General features: G+C 42.6%; 1 protein-coding gene across 1 annotated transcript in view; it reads left to right on the plus strand.

The window, feature by feature from the left end:
- Nucleotides 1–756: 756 nt before the first annotated feature.
- LOC104840362 (sickle tail protein homolog) overlaps nucleotides 757–14,100 on the plus strand; it is a 103,430-nt gene continuing 90,086 nt past the window's right edge. Inside the window, exons 1-2 of the mRNA XM_010581296.1 lie at nucleotides 757–857; nucleotides 5,733–6,019. Coding sequence (XP_010579598.1) covers nucleotides 788–857; nucleotides 5,733–6,019 — 357 coding nt within the window. The 5' untranslated portion in view covers nucleotides 757–787. The remainder of the gene's footprint in view (nucleotides 858–5,732; nucleotides 6,020–14,100) is intronic.

Below are 14,100 nucleotides of genomic sequence, written 5' to 3' on the forward strand. Positions count from 1 at the left end.
CGTCCTTCTCCGCCACGCTATTTTTTGCCTCGCAGCCCAGTGGATCTACCGATTCTCACGCAGGCTTCCGGCCTCTGATCTGCCAAAAGAGAATTAGTTCTCTGTTTCTATACGCTTTGCTACCGAGGCTTCAAAATCCCCCTTAACCGAAGTCCCCGCTCACGGATTGCTACCATTCGTTTTTATTGGCTCCACTAAAGTTGCATTCCTGTATCTTGATTTTTCCCCAATTCATTCTCCGAGCAGCTTGAAAGAATTCGGCAGAAAACAAAACCTCAAAGCGCTTATATAATGAATTACTTTTAAACGAGACGCTAAAAAAGACAGAGGAGCATTTATCAGGAATGTTTGTGGGCTTGGTGGTTACGAGCTTAAAAAAATATGCTGTGGAAAGGCTTTTGTCCCATGACAGAGATTTAAAAGGCTACGGATTCGGATTCCAGCAGAGACCCGGGCCTGTAATCATGTTTGAAACGTTCCCTTTCATAAGGCTCCCCGGCTGCAGCGGGAAGCGAGCCGGCTAGGGGCTCGCCTGCAGAAAAGCCCATCACCTGTTGGGGCCCCGGGCTCGGGGGGCTCGGCCGGCCGCCGCCGCCCGCCCTGCCCGCCGCTGCGGCGAGGAGCCCCGCTCCCGGCACCGCGGGCACGCCGGGGGCCTGCGGGGGGACCCGGCACCGGCGGGAGGGCGGCTTCCCTTTCGCCTCCCTGAGCCTGCAGCCTGGCGCTGACAGCCCGGGCGCTGCGGCTTCCAACTTGGAGAGGGGAGCTTGTGCGGTAGGCAGGGACAATGGAGGAGAAGGAAAGCCAGAAACTTGAGCTGTGCCTGGCTTGCTCGGCAGACAGCAGGCAGATGAAGGGTAAGTAAGGGAAGCAGGCAAAGATGGAGTTACATTGCAACGTGCCCCTCGTTGCTGCTTTTTGTGACCGGAGGCAGAATGCATGGAGGGGGAAGGAAAAAAAAAAAAAGGCAAGCATGTCTTTCTTGTGCTAACGGCTCTGCAGATTTCCCTAACGCTCCGACTTTGCGAGTTTAACTTTCTCTTCAGAGATTCCTGTCTACCCTTTAAAGCAGGGAGCATGCTGTACTGCTGTCACAGTTTGCAGGACACTCGCTGCCTGGTGCGGGGGGGGCCGGGGGGGACACGACACATAATGTCACGTTCCCTTTAAATGCTCTGCATGCTTCACCTACGGCAGAGAAATAGTTCTTCTTTCATAAGAGGAGGTTTGAGCTCACCTTTTCCTCGGGGTGTCTTTTGAAAGAGGGAGATTCACGGCAGATTGTCACAGCCTTAGTTTACTTTGTGTGAAACCAGTTGGGTTTGCTTTGGAGCGAAGCCAGGAAATTAGAAGCGTGGTTTTCACGGCGGGTCAGCTGCGGTGCGTTTGTACCATTACTGTTGCACTATATATTTTGTCTAAAAGAAAACTATTTCCTGGGGAATTCTACGTGGGCTATTCCACGTGGAGCGTAACATTCGGGTAGCATGACAAATACCTAATCTAATCTGTATCTATTATAGTATTTGTGGAGCACCTGTGAACATTCCCGGTTCATGTGTATTGTATTCTTCATAGGCACTTCAGAAAAAGTTGTGCTACTGTGCTTCTGTGAAACAAATAGTGCGTGGTCAGGTACATGTGGTTTAAAAAAAAAATCACACAAGTTTATGAGTCTGTAATACCAGAAAATAGTGCCTAGAGAACGCTGGAGAAAAAAATACTCCCCTTTTTTGGGGGGGAGGGGTCATTAATTGCTCTTTTGAATCATTTTTTTAAGTTAAAATCCTGGGCAGTGCAAGTCACGTGAATCTGTGTCTCTATATGTTTGTGTTTAGTGGGACGGAAATCTTCACTTAAAGGATGTGTCTGAATAGGAAAAAAAACAAGAAGCCTTCAGTAACATATTTCTTCTGTAATGGTTGTATGAAGCTGCCTGAGACATGTGTGGAGCTAGGAAGACAGAGGTCTGACCAGACCGATCCTATGATTCTCCAAAATTGTGAATGCTGAAAGCTCATAACCAAATGCAGTAGTTCTGGCCCATATCCAAAATTTACATTTGAAAGTTCCTTGGAGAGAGAGCTAATTGTAAAGACAGTAGAGTAAATTAGAATGATTCCAAATAATCTCAAATTTACTGCTAGCATAGATATAATGGAGGTGGGTTTGACTCATGCTGTTAAAATTGTATTCTTTTTTAAACTTTAAGTATTGAATGTGGTTTGCTTCAAGGCTCAGTTTCATAGTATCCGTACGGGTCAGGTCCATACTTGTTCCTTTCTCAAATTATTCTGAAAATGTTCTTCTTTCGTGTCACCTGGGTTGCAAAACGGGACTGTTAAACTCTTCACAACATTTAAAGTAATGAAGCAAAGTGACTTTCCTGACCTTTGTAGACTTCATGGAGGGTGTGACTTAGAAGAATTGCATACCAGGACATGTTGAAGGACTTTTTTCTTTTTTAAATTTCTAGCTCACAGCAATTAATCTTTCATGATAATTTTCCTTATAATCCTAGGCATACTGCTTCTACACTGCAGACCTGGGCCTCTCCTGTAGTTATATCCACTGCAGTAATGGGTGATGTTAAGAAATCTTGACATTTGTTTTCAGATCAGAGAAGCAACTGAAGTGTGAGGGTTACTCAAGCCTTTGGATAACCAAAGCCCTCCCCTGTCAATCAGCAACTCTTGCTTTTTGTTGCCCTCTAGACTTGCTACTATATTGAACAGAAAGACCTTCAGCTTTTAGCTTCTGAATATCAGGGAGGGAGAGAGGGAGACAAGCTTATCTCACACCTCTGTGTTTTCCATTGGCTTCTCTTTACTCCTTTTCCAAGGAGGGTACTTGCATAATTTATCCTTTCGCTACTCTTAGCTCTCTTCTGGGAACCATCACATGATCCTTCACACATTTCACAGTTATCTGTGGGGATCGATTTTCTAGGCCTATTATCTTCACTTGGAAGATAGGGAAAGTTTGCCCATGCTGTTATTGAGCAACCCCAGGACCCAGAAAACCTCTCTCAGTTTGTCATCCCTGTGGAGCTTATGTACCCCGAGGTACAGTCCCAGCTTTCAACCTTGCCATCAAAGTCACTTGTCCCTATCTAGGAAGTGGCCAAGGATGATTTTTTTTCAGCAATTACTAGGGGAAAGACCCGTATTCAAACATGACAGAGAGTTTGGTTTGCAGAGAAAGTCACGTGCTGCTGTGTGCTGTAATGCTGCGGGATCGTGCTGAATGCCCAGGTCAGCTTGCTGGCAAGACTAGCAATTAGTTTGCATAGTTTACATTCCTTTCTTTTCACTGGTATTTATACAGTTTTTTCCAAATATATGAAAGAAAAATAAGAGAATTTGTTGATCTTTCTAATGTAGTATAAGAAAAATATGTTATTTTTGATTCCTTTTCAAGGTTTCACCCGATAACAAATAGTGGTAAAACACTTCACTTGATATGTCTCTTTATGTTCCAAATAATTAGCTTTTTCTTGAACCAGTGAAATGACTGAAGTACAGAGTAGGGAAAGGCTTTGCATGAGAGAGGTTTAGGACCCGAAATACACATTCATGAGCTCTCAGTTGTGTTTCTCAGCATAGGTTTACCTGCCTTCTTGAGGAAGTGCCTGCCACCAATTCAGTGATTGAAACTGCTGCTGTGACCATACTTTAAGGGTTTATACCAAATTGCTGCACTCAGTCACCCATGCTCGCGCTGACTCCCTTGAGCTCCAAGGAAATCCCTTATTTATGTCTGCCGCCTTTGTTCCGACAGCCTCAGGGATATAACCTCTGGGTTCTTGGTGCAACAAATTGAAGATGGTAAATTCCAGCCAGCCCCAGCCCACCTCTTTTTCCTCCTGTGTAAAATCCATTGAAATGACTGTGCAGCTTTCAGAGGCCATTGAGGCTGGATGTTTTTTAATTGAGTTGTGCTTGGAAAAGGGGTGTGTGGGTGTGTGTGGGTGTGTACACGTACACGTGAGGCTGCTGCTCTGAAGGTTTAACCAGGATTGTGCTTCTAAGAAGGTCTTAGAAGGTGCTGCAGAGATCAGAGGTGGCACTTTGAATCTGCGTGAGAGCAAAATTTCTCTGTGAACCGAACCTGCTTCCGAAGTCACGCCTGGATCTGTGCTCATCAAAGCGTGGTGCCACCTGCAGTCTGGGCTCCTGTGTCCAGTTCTTCTTTTGGGATAGGTTTCCATGAGTGCAAACAAGAGGGTGTTGTTGGTATTTTGGAGTCCTTGAGCATTACAGGGAGCTTACAGAAACATGCAAAGTCTTTGAGGACCTTCCAGGGCCCAGTCCTGTTGTGAAACCCAAGGGATTTGGTTCCCCAAGGGAACTGGTGGGACATCACACTGGCAGCAGCTTTATTACCAGGGCTTGATGTTATGTGGGACTTGGCAGGCAATTGACACCGCACACCAGAAAGCTGAAAAATCCTCAGCATAAAATCCTGAGGCAAGTGGTAGGCGGGGTGTCAAACTGACTGACTGAACCATAAAAAGAAGCGAGTAGGTCCCTGTTTCCAAACAGCAGTGCCATATAAATGGCAACACACAAGGGAGATGGTCGCTGGAAGGATAAAAGGCTTCGAGACAAAAAGTGTCAGACGGAGAGGAATAGAGATGTGTTAAAAACACGTAGAGGAAGGAGCTTCCTGCTCCTGGGGAGGTGCTGTAAAGGGTTAATGCTGAGGCTGCCGGGTAAAGACGGGAAGGCCACATCAGACTTGGAGAGGCCTTTTCAATGCTTCTGGTTTTTGTGGTTTGGTGTTTTTTTTTTCTTTGCAGACAAAGGAGTGAGGGATTTTTCAAAGGTATTAGGTAACAAGGCTCCAGACTACACTTTTTTATGCACCAGAGGGTTCGTGTTACACAGTTACCTGAAGATAAGCCAGCACTTACATACCCTTGGTGTCTGCCTGTCTTTACAAATGTCGTCATGGTCTTTAGTCTTAAAGTAGATTTTAAAGTTAAAAAATGAATCCGAGGGGTTTTTCTTCTTTTTATATCACACAAAACTTGCTTTTATTCTGTTTCTTAAGAAATGGTTTATTGAAAAAGTGATGTAGTATTTTCCAACCTGCTGTCCTGAGACGTATAAAATCCAGGGGAGATCCGTGAAATTTAAAACCAGACCACAGTCAGAAATCAGGGAAAAAAGCCTCCAAAACCCTCTTATTATTTCATAGGTGTTTCAGAGCATGTTGATAACACTCTGAAAAAGATTAAGGATTTCAAATCTGCTTTGTCAAAGGAATTTTATCAGTTGCTATCCTTAAGGATTCTAGTTACAGGGCCACTGAGTGTACTGGAGCCTATTGAAGAAACTCATTTCTTCTTGTGGAAAGCATCCTGTAGATTTTAAAGGTCAGGGAATAAGGGCCCTGTCAGATCTTCTTTTCAAGTCACATAGTGGTAAAGATGATATAAAAGGAACATCTACTTTAATGATGCTCACTTTTCTGTGAGGCAATACTGCAGTTGTGTGTTAAAAGTATATAAGTACAGTGCATAGCTTACATAAGTGATTATTTCCGGGCCACTTCTTACGTGTATATGCCTAATGATGCAGGACATGCCATTGAACACTACCAGACTTTTAGAAGTACCTAGCTTTTATATTGATTATTTTCTTTTTCTTATTAATGTGAATGTTGGATGTTGGGATTAAGTTCTTATAATACACTTTTGGGGTTTTTTATTGGTTTTTTTTTTCCAGACCAGGCAAAAACCAGTTTGCATGTAACATCACTAGACGATGCAGAATGTCTACGATCTAAGGAGCTCCTTTCGACCCCAAACAGTCACACATCTTCTAATTCCAAGTCCACCCGAAACATCCCTCGAAGACATACAGTAGGTGGCCCTCGCAGTTCCAAAGAAATACTGGGAATGCAAACCTCGGAAATGGACAGGAAGAGAGAGGCTTTTCTTGAGCATCTGAAACAGAAATATCCCCACCATGCTACAGCAATAATGGGACACCAGGAGAGACTGAGAGATCAGGTATGGAAGTCAAATTTGTGTCTTGCTTTTTGTTAAACAGTCTTTATAACTCCTACAAAATTGAGTGTTACCTCATTGCAAAAGGTGAGAATGTAACAAAGCGTTAAACAGATTTTTTTGATGTAGCCTAAGATTCAGTTGCTCCCTTGAAATTCAAAGAAACAATAATAAAAATGAAACTGTTCAATATTACCTTGGAATTGCTTGTTGAAACTGACATTTTTTGAAGAGCTTTTCATTTTTTTTTTAGAACATACATAGAGAAAGGGATGAAGGTGAGATTCTTGATCTTAGTATATGGGCCTCCATCTACTTTTCACAGCTGAAGGGAAAATACAGAACAGCTGTTAACTTCTGTTACACTTTCAGTATTGGCACCACTGCCTGGGAGAAAAGAAAATATCTGTAGAGTGTGTCTATATGCTTTAGCTGGCTCTGTTACCCTTTCATTTGCTTTCTTTTCTATTTTTGAGTCTTTTAACACAAACAGAACAGACTTATCCACAGGTATCTGCCTCCTCCAAGCTGTTTTGACATCCACGTTGGTCTGTCAGCAGCGTACCTTAAGGTGGTTTGCTTCTTGCCTGCCCACAATTGCTTTTCAGCAGCAAAAAGTAGATGTAGGGTCAGAGGAGATGTGACATGCTGATGTATTTCTCAGAGCAGGTGGAGGCTGTCGTCACACTGACCTTCTGAATTCGGGGAATGCCATGCAAGGATCTCTTCGCAGCCTAACTCTGGGCTCTGGTTTTAGGTGCAATGTTGAGTTCAATCTGTTCAGCTTTACAGACAATCTACTTTCTACTCCATAATTGATTTTTTGCAATCAACCAGCAGAATATAGAGTTCAGGCTCAAAAATCTTGTGCCCGTTATTCCCAGTTTAGCAAATGATTGACAGCAAACCTTTTATAGAAGTTTTTTTTTCTTAGTGTTTTATAGGTATTTCAGCACTAACAGGAAGTTAATTGTAAGTAAGGAATAAAAACAAGTTGGAAAAATATTGTACTCTGTTATGGGTGTTCTTCCTGAATTCCCAGCCTCTTCTGAAGCTTTCCAAACCTTTGGGGATCAGACCGTTGTTATAGGTTTGGAAAGATTGTAATTTGGTAACTCCCCCTTACAACGTCTCTGTGACAGGTTCTCTAGAGATCCCAGGTGCTGTCACTGCCTCAGAACACAACTGCTAGAATCCATATGTATCCAGCTAAAATTGCTGCAAGACCTCAGCTCTAATGAGGATGATCTATTCCTTATATTTAAACAGCTTCCCTCCTTTCCTTTGAAAGTCTTGATTTTTTTTTTTCTTCCCACTTATCTCTTCCATGAACTTTAGTGACTGTGTGGAATGTGCTGGGTGGTGGATAAAGATAGCATACAAATTAAATAAAGGGGGTGGGAGGGGGGTGAAATCCAGAGATTAGATCTTTTGGAGTCATGTAAATATTTAGTTCCAGGGTTGCAGACACTGCAAACCCAGTTTGAACAGCCTACAGCATTACACCCTACACATTTTGTAATTTGAGTCTTTTCTGAAGGCAATAAATTACAGAAGGAATGCAGTAACTGTTCCTGCTATTTGTTTAAAATGTGTCATCCTTGCTAATTTATTGAGGGTAAAATTCATGTGAATGTCTCCTGCTTCTACTTTTGGATGATTAGACATATGTATTATATGTAATGAGTTTTTTAATAATTTTAAACCAAAATAACTTTAAGTTACTATTAGAGCATCAAACTGTCTTTCTTGGGAATGGGAAAGACCGAAGACTTCATCCATTCAGCATAACTTAAAAAAACCCAACCAAGATAACCGAACAGAAGCCACATTAAAAACATGCAAAACTAAGTTATACTAGTCGATGGTAAGAAATTTGCTTAGTTGAAATGTAGTGAATCAACAGTCTGGCTCATTGGATGCAGTAGAATTATTATGGTCATGGTATTACAGTTTGGAGGGTTTTTTTCTTACCAATTTTGTCTATGTGTTCACACACATATATGTGTATTTTGTGTGTGTGTGTGTGTTTGTATGTGTGTATATATATACACCTCTGTGTATACATAGCTATATGTATGTGTGTATATATATATGTGTGTGTATATACAATGCATGCTTATCTAGCTGCTCCATGAATAAGACCATGATATAATTTTGCTTTGGAGGGTGTATATGTGTGTTTAGCATACATACTTCCTTTCCCCTGCCTCTTATATATGTATGTGTGTAGCTGTGGTATAGAAGACAAACTACATACACATGTAGTAGGTATGTGAATGTAACATATATATGTGTGTGTATATATATCACATACAAAATCTGTAAAATGTATGGGAAGACATAGAATTAAAATGTCACGATTTATTTTCCAGGTTCCTTTCCTCCCTTACTTCTCTAGCTCCTCCACTATCTGGAAAGTGGCAACATTACCCATGGTGGGAATTTCCCCACTGTGGGAGATCTATCAAGGATAGTAGCTAATGCAACGGCATTTTCTAATCTCTATGTCAAATGGTGCAGCTGGAACATAAAACATCCCACTACTTACAACCAGGAGATAGTCCCTTGGATATCATATAATTTGTCTTCTGGCTTGCTCTAAACCCTGGCAGGTCCATAACCAACAAATATGGGCCAGAAAATCAAGATTGGTAATTACCTCTTTTTCTATGGACTTTCTTCTCTTGTCCATTTTTTACTGTCCATCAGTATCTGAGTATGGCAAACTGACCCCTGGTTTGCAGAAAATAAACGTCAGGAAAAAAAATATTTGATGTTGTCAGATCATACTGTATCGCCTCCACCGGCAAGGTTAGCTCTGACTGTTGTCCGTATCTTCCACTACATTATTAATGGTTTCCTGCAGGCTTCGTTTATTCAGATAAATCCCTCCCTGGATGTGCCTCCTGAGGACCCGTTTCTACTCTTGATAACCTGCCACAAATCAGAAGTACAATCGTGGCCAGGTAAAATGCCAGCGGGGATTACTGATGGTTAACTAACATGGTGACCTGAAACCTCCCAGCTGTGCACACAGATCATCCCTCCCCCACCCCGTGGGTTTGTTGGCCTGTTTGCCATACCTTATTCTGGAAAGGAAAGCCGACAGAGACGGGGGGCTGTCTTTATTTGCACAAGGGCCTCGGCATACTGCCGCAAGGCAAATAACCTGCAGCTAAGCTGGTCCCTGTGGTAAACTGGGACGTGAGTTTGCAGCGGCTGCGGGGGTGCAGGCGTGCCATGCCTCGTGCTCCCCAAAACGCCGCAGGGGAACGCAGCACCCCACGGCCGCAGCTCGGCGACCCACAGCCCAGCGGCTCGCCCTCACGCTGCAGGTTTTCCCCCTCGTGAGACAACCCCGCAGCCGGGCACCAGAGCTCCCTCCACCTGGAAGCCTGGAAAGCCCAGGACCAAAATCTTTTTTCATAGGTAATGCAAGTTTCTGCAGGAGCTTTGGATACCTTGCCTCTGCCAAGGCTGTCTCGTCTGCGTTAATGAAAGCAAGGTGCTACCGTAATCCCCAGGAAAGTTAGGAAGAAAAAAGAGAGAGGAAGGAGGAAAACGGTCTCGGTCTTCGGAAGTTTGAGATGGTGTGAGTCATCTGCTGAGGAGCTCATGGCAGGACGTGGTCACCCGCTTAGGTGGGGCTGACTCCGGTCACCAGAGAAGGAGAGGGCAGGAACAAGGGTAAAGGCTGGGCCAGTGGCTGCGAGGGTGAAAAAGAGTTAGCAATTAAGAGGTTAAAATGCTAACCTGGCCATGGGAGGGGGCTAATCCCTGCCGCGAACCTGTTTTACAAGTCACCTCGCTAAAAAAAAAACCTTTCTGAGGGGCAGAGAGCAACAATGAGTGTGTAGAAGTTTTTCAGAGCCAGAGCTTATGAGCGTGCCCTAAGAAAAAGAGCTGGAAGATGTTTGCCACAGCTTTCTTTTGTTGTTGTTTGACTAGAAAATACACTGGGAGATGTGGAAGGGTCAGGAACAGCTCTAGTGTTACAGCCAGTGCTCCGTGAAGAACAAATACATTGGCAAATGAAATTAGATTTCCATCAATTTAAAAAAAAAAACAACCAACCAACCTTCTGCTGCCTGTGCAAGCCTGAGTGCCTAGAAGATGGTGGCTGAGGGTTTTTTTGTTATGTTCAGTTAGGTCTGCACATGACAGGTTACTTTGGCATCTGGGCAGGTGTGGTTAAGGTTACCATGGAGATTCATGATGTCATGCTTGATAGAGCATGTCAAGACAACTAATCTAACATGTAGATGTTCAAAAAGTCCCATAGGCCAGAACTAAGCTTTATGCAAATAACAAAGTTACACTGCAAAAGGGTGAAAGAAAATACGGCTGAGATATGGCGTGCGTTTTACCTGGCAGCTTGAAAGGATTATTACAGGCTTCATCGTAAATTAAAACTTTTGGAACTAAAGGAAGAGGATTTCAGACCGTCTCTGGCCTCACCTGTGGAATCTCACATTTTGGTAAATAAGCCTCTTTCTCTCTCTGCCCTCGCTGTAAAAAAATGCTTTTGAAATCGTGGAATTTACTTCACCACGTTGTTCCTCCTGGCAGTAGGGCTGAGTCAATAAAGCAAGTTTTCTGGCATGGCATGTTCCCTTTTCTCTTTCGAAAATGAGTTCTTTATTGAATGAACAGAGAATTCGGAATTATTTGAAAGGCATTGTAATGTATTATGTTGATTATATGAATCATGCTGCAAAAATGTCCTAGGTAGTGTTTTGGAGGAGAAACTAAGAATGGAGACACTGTATTTATTTGTAGATTATTGCCAGATGTCTCTCCTTTAACTGTTAAAATAGAGCGCTAAAATTACAACAGCATTTATTCCAGGATTTGATATCTGCAAAAATATCAAAGCTTTTTTTTTTTTTTAAATGGATCATAGTATCAATTGGTTAAACTGACTTTGAGTATGTCCTTTGATACCATAGGGTAACGCTGGGGCATTTCTTAATAGATTTTTTTCTTTGGGTAAAAGTACATTAGTAACGTGTAAGCAGGTTTGGAGGTTAAAGTCCAGCAGCAGAAAGGCTGTTGGGACTTTCGGGTTTTAGGTATAGAAAAAGGGGGATATTTTCAGTGCTTCTGGAAAGAGAGTAAAATCCCTGGGTTCTTAGTTGCAACCACTTTTGTGCTTACATCAATCACGACAGGTCCAGTAAACATCAGTAGGTAAGGGATAGCCCCCCCGCTGGCACTGCTGTGATACGGTGACGGGAAGCAGGTTCAGGGCTACAAAGTTCAGTTGGTTCAAATCGCTCAGGATGAAAAGGGTTAGATGTAGGTGGGAAAGGGTGGGGGCTTGTGGTAGTTAACGTCCAAGCTTAAAAACGTGAAAAGAGAAAAATCTTAGGTTCTGCCTAAAGACACCTGAGAAACGTAAACTTGAGAGAAACTTCAGTTCAATGTAAATCCTCAACAGGATTTAGGGAATGAGGAGGCTGCAGAATATGGTAAGAATGTTATCTAATTCCAGGTGAAAGAACAGGGTATAAAGGTTTTCTGATGTTCTGCGTTGCTTGATCAGGCGAGGTTAAATAAATTTTTGGAACATGTATTGGTTATTAAAGTGAATGGATTGAAAGGAGTACAAAGTGAAGAAATCACTAATTTTTTTTTGGCCACAGCTCTTTTGCTTTTACTCCTATATCTTGAAACTAAGCCAGTAATGGGAATATTTTAGAATTAATTTCAATTTGACCTTTCTCCCAAAGTCTGAGTGTTAATTATTTAGTACTAGAATATATACAAATGACAATGTGTCCAATGAACTAGCATTTTTGCATTCATTACACTGTTGCTGGTTGATGCCATGGAATCGGGTAAGGAGAAATTGATTTAGTGTTAATATTGTGTGAATACTTTTCTAGTCTATACCATTAAAAAAACAGAGTTAAAAAATTACATTTGATTTTAAAATGTACACAGTGTCTGTGAAGAATGTGATTTTAATCTGGATATATGTTGCTGCAGATTTTTCTAGTTGAGAAAATCCATTTTGTTGAATACTACTTAGTTCACATACTGCTGTACATAATGTGTCATCAAAAAATGCCTATTTTTATCTGAGAGTTCACTGTCATACAGCTAGAACTTGCTGTTGTGTAAGCATAGGCTGTGTAGGTATTTGTTTAGGGGAAAAAAAAAGTTTCAGAAGTTGTTTCAGGAGATTTCTGTGAGTTCCTGCCTCCTCTCCGGCGATGGGTACTACATCCCTGCCCAAATGAGATGGCAATTCCCCCCCCCTCCTCCCTGGAGAGTCTTTGTAAGTCCAACAGAGCACGTTGCACATTTGGGAAGGGGGGACCCTCCGCAGCATCCACACGTGTCCCCTGTCTCATGTACCATCTGGTGCAACAATTTCTTGCTTTCCAGTGCTGCTGTATGTTAAGGGCAACTGCTTTTATTTTACAATGTTAAAAGTACCTAAGAAAAGCTATCAAAATGAACGTAAGAAACATGATTACAAGCTTAAGTCTCTGCTGGATTCCAAGCCCTTAGCTTTTGTTTATGGAAGGACATGACATGACATGTCCATTTGTTTTGAGTTGAAACATGCTCTTTAGCCCCCAGATAATGCTGTGATTGCGAGATATTTATAAATAGCTCAATAGATAAATGAACAAAAAGCTTGTTTATTAGCAAAGAAAAGTGGATTTATTTGTATTCATTATAAGGGAAAAAGTTGAGGAAGAAGAATATTCCTAGTAGAATGTCTCAGTGGAAAGTCTTTCAATTTTACTCTTTAGTTTAAAAAAGTAAGGCAGCATATTAAGGTATGTATTAAACTACTAGCCCTAAGGTATCTCGGGGGTAAGTGGAGTTTAACTAGAGTGGTAACACTTGCTTTGATAAACATAAGTTTCTTCATTTATATCTATCAGTTAAAAGTAATAATAATAAAAAAAGCTGTTCTTTTTCAAAAGAAAACAAAACAAAGCTGCAAAAAGGCTCATAAAGCAATTCCTTTTCTTTTTCCTTCCCTCCCCCCATGCAAACCACACACCAGCGCAGTTACTTTGCCCCAACAGGATTAGTAACTTCTCTTCTATGGCAACGCCTCTGCATTTTAAATAGCATGTATTGTTTGTAACTCAGAAGTCCCAGGTAGTTGTTACATGCTTACCTTTGTTCATGTGAATTTTGTACGTGTATTTTTCTAATCTAATTTTATGACAGTAATCTTGTTTCGGTACTTAGGGTTAGATCCAATAAGACTCTGCGACTTTGGTACCCCTTAAAGCACAGTTCAGGCAGACACCTGAGAGTCCTTAGGTTTCAGAAACTTAAGCTTTTCTGGCTGAAAATATCCTGAGGCATTTATAGATGTGTTTTCGCACGTATTCAGTTTAGTCCTGGTGCTTTCTGGGTTGCCTCTGTAGATGACTACCAAAACCTGCACCAAAGCAGTCAGCAGGGCCTCGTTTGGTGGATGGGTTCAGCGCAGGACTAACTCCTTCAGCGGTGGTGAGAGGGGAGGAGAGCAGAGGAGCCCGCGTCCCGTGCGGTGACCTGGCAGTGACCACCCCCGTGGCAGAGGCATCTCCTGCCTCCTCCGAACCTCTGCCTGGTGCCCTCCTTCCTCTGGGGATGCTTGGCGGCATTTGGGATAGGCAAACCCTACATTTTCCCTTTTGAAGTCGAGCCGCTGGGCAACGGCGTGTTACAGGGTTTGGTCACTGTACCCTTGTGGTTAGCCCCTCAGGTCAGCCGCTGAATGAACCTCATCACAGGACTGCAGAACTGAGCTCCTCTCTTCACGCTCTCCCTGGCCAGGGAACCTTGCGCTCCTTCTTGGCAGCAGTTTCAGGAGTGAGTGATGGAGAGAGCCCTGGCCCCGTGTTGCTTTAACCTGGTTATCAAGGTCCTCTGCCCTGAGACGGAGACGTGGCTGTAGAACTTCCCTCAGGCTTAGGCAACCAGAAAGCCAAATCTTCCCCTCTTTCTTTACATATTCTGCAGAAGTAGATTGATGTATGAAGGGTGCTTTGCCACTGCTTCCTCTTCCAACTCTACTTTTAAACCAGAGCACCTCAGGTTGCTGTGTTTCATGCCCAACTCAG

This window comes from Haliaeetus leucocephalus, unplaced genomic scaffold, assembly GCF_000737465.1.
Source record: "Haliaeetus leucocephalus isolate CR32 unplaced genomic scaffold, Haliaeetus_leucocephalus-4.0 Scaffold0, whole genome shotgun sequence".
Lineage (NCBI taxonomy): Eukaryota > Metazoa > Chordata > Aves > Accipitriformes > Accipitridae > Haliaeetus > Haliaeetus leucocephalus.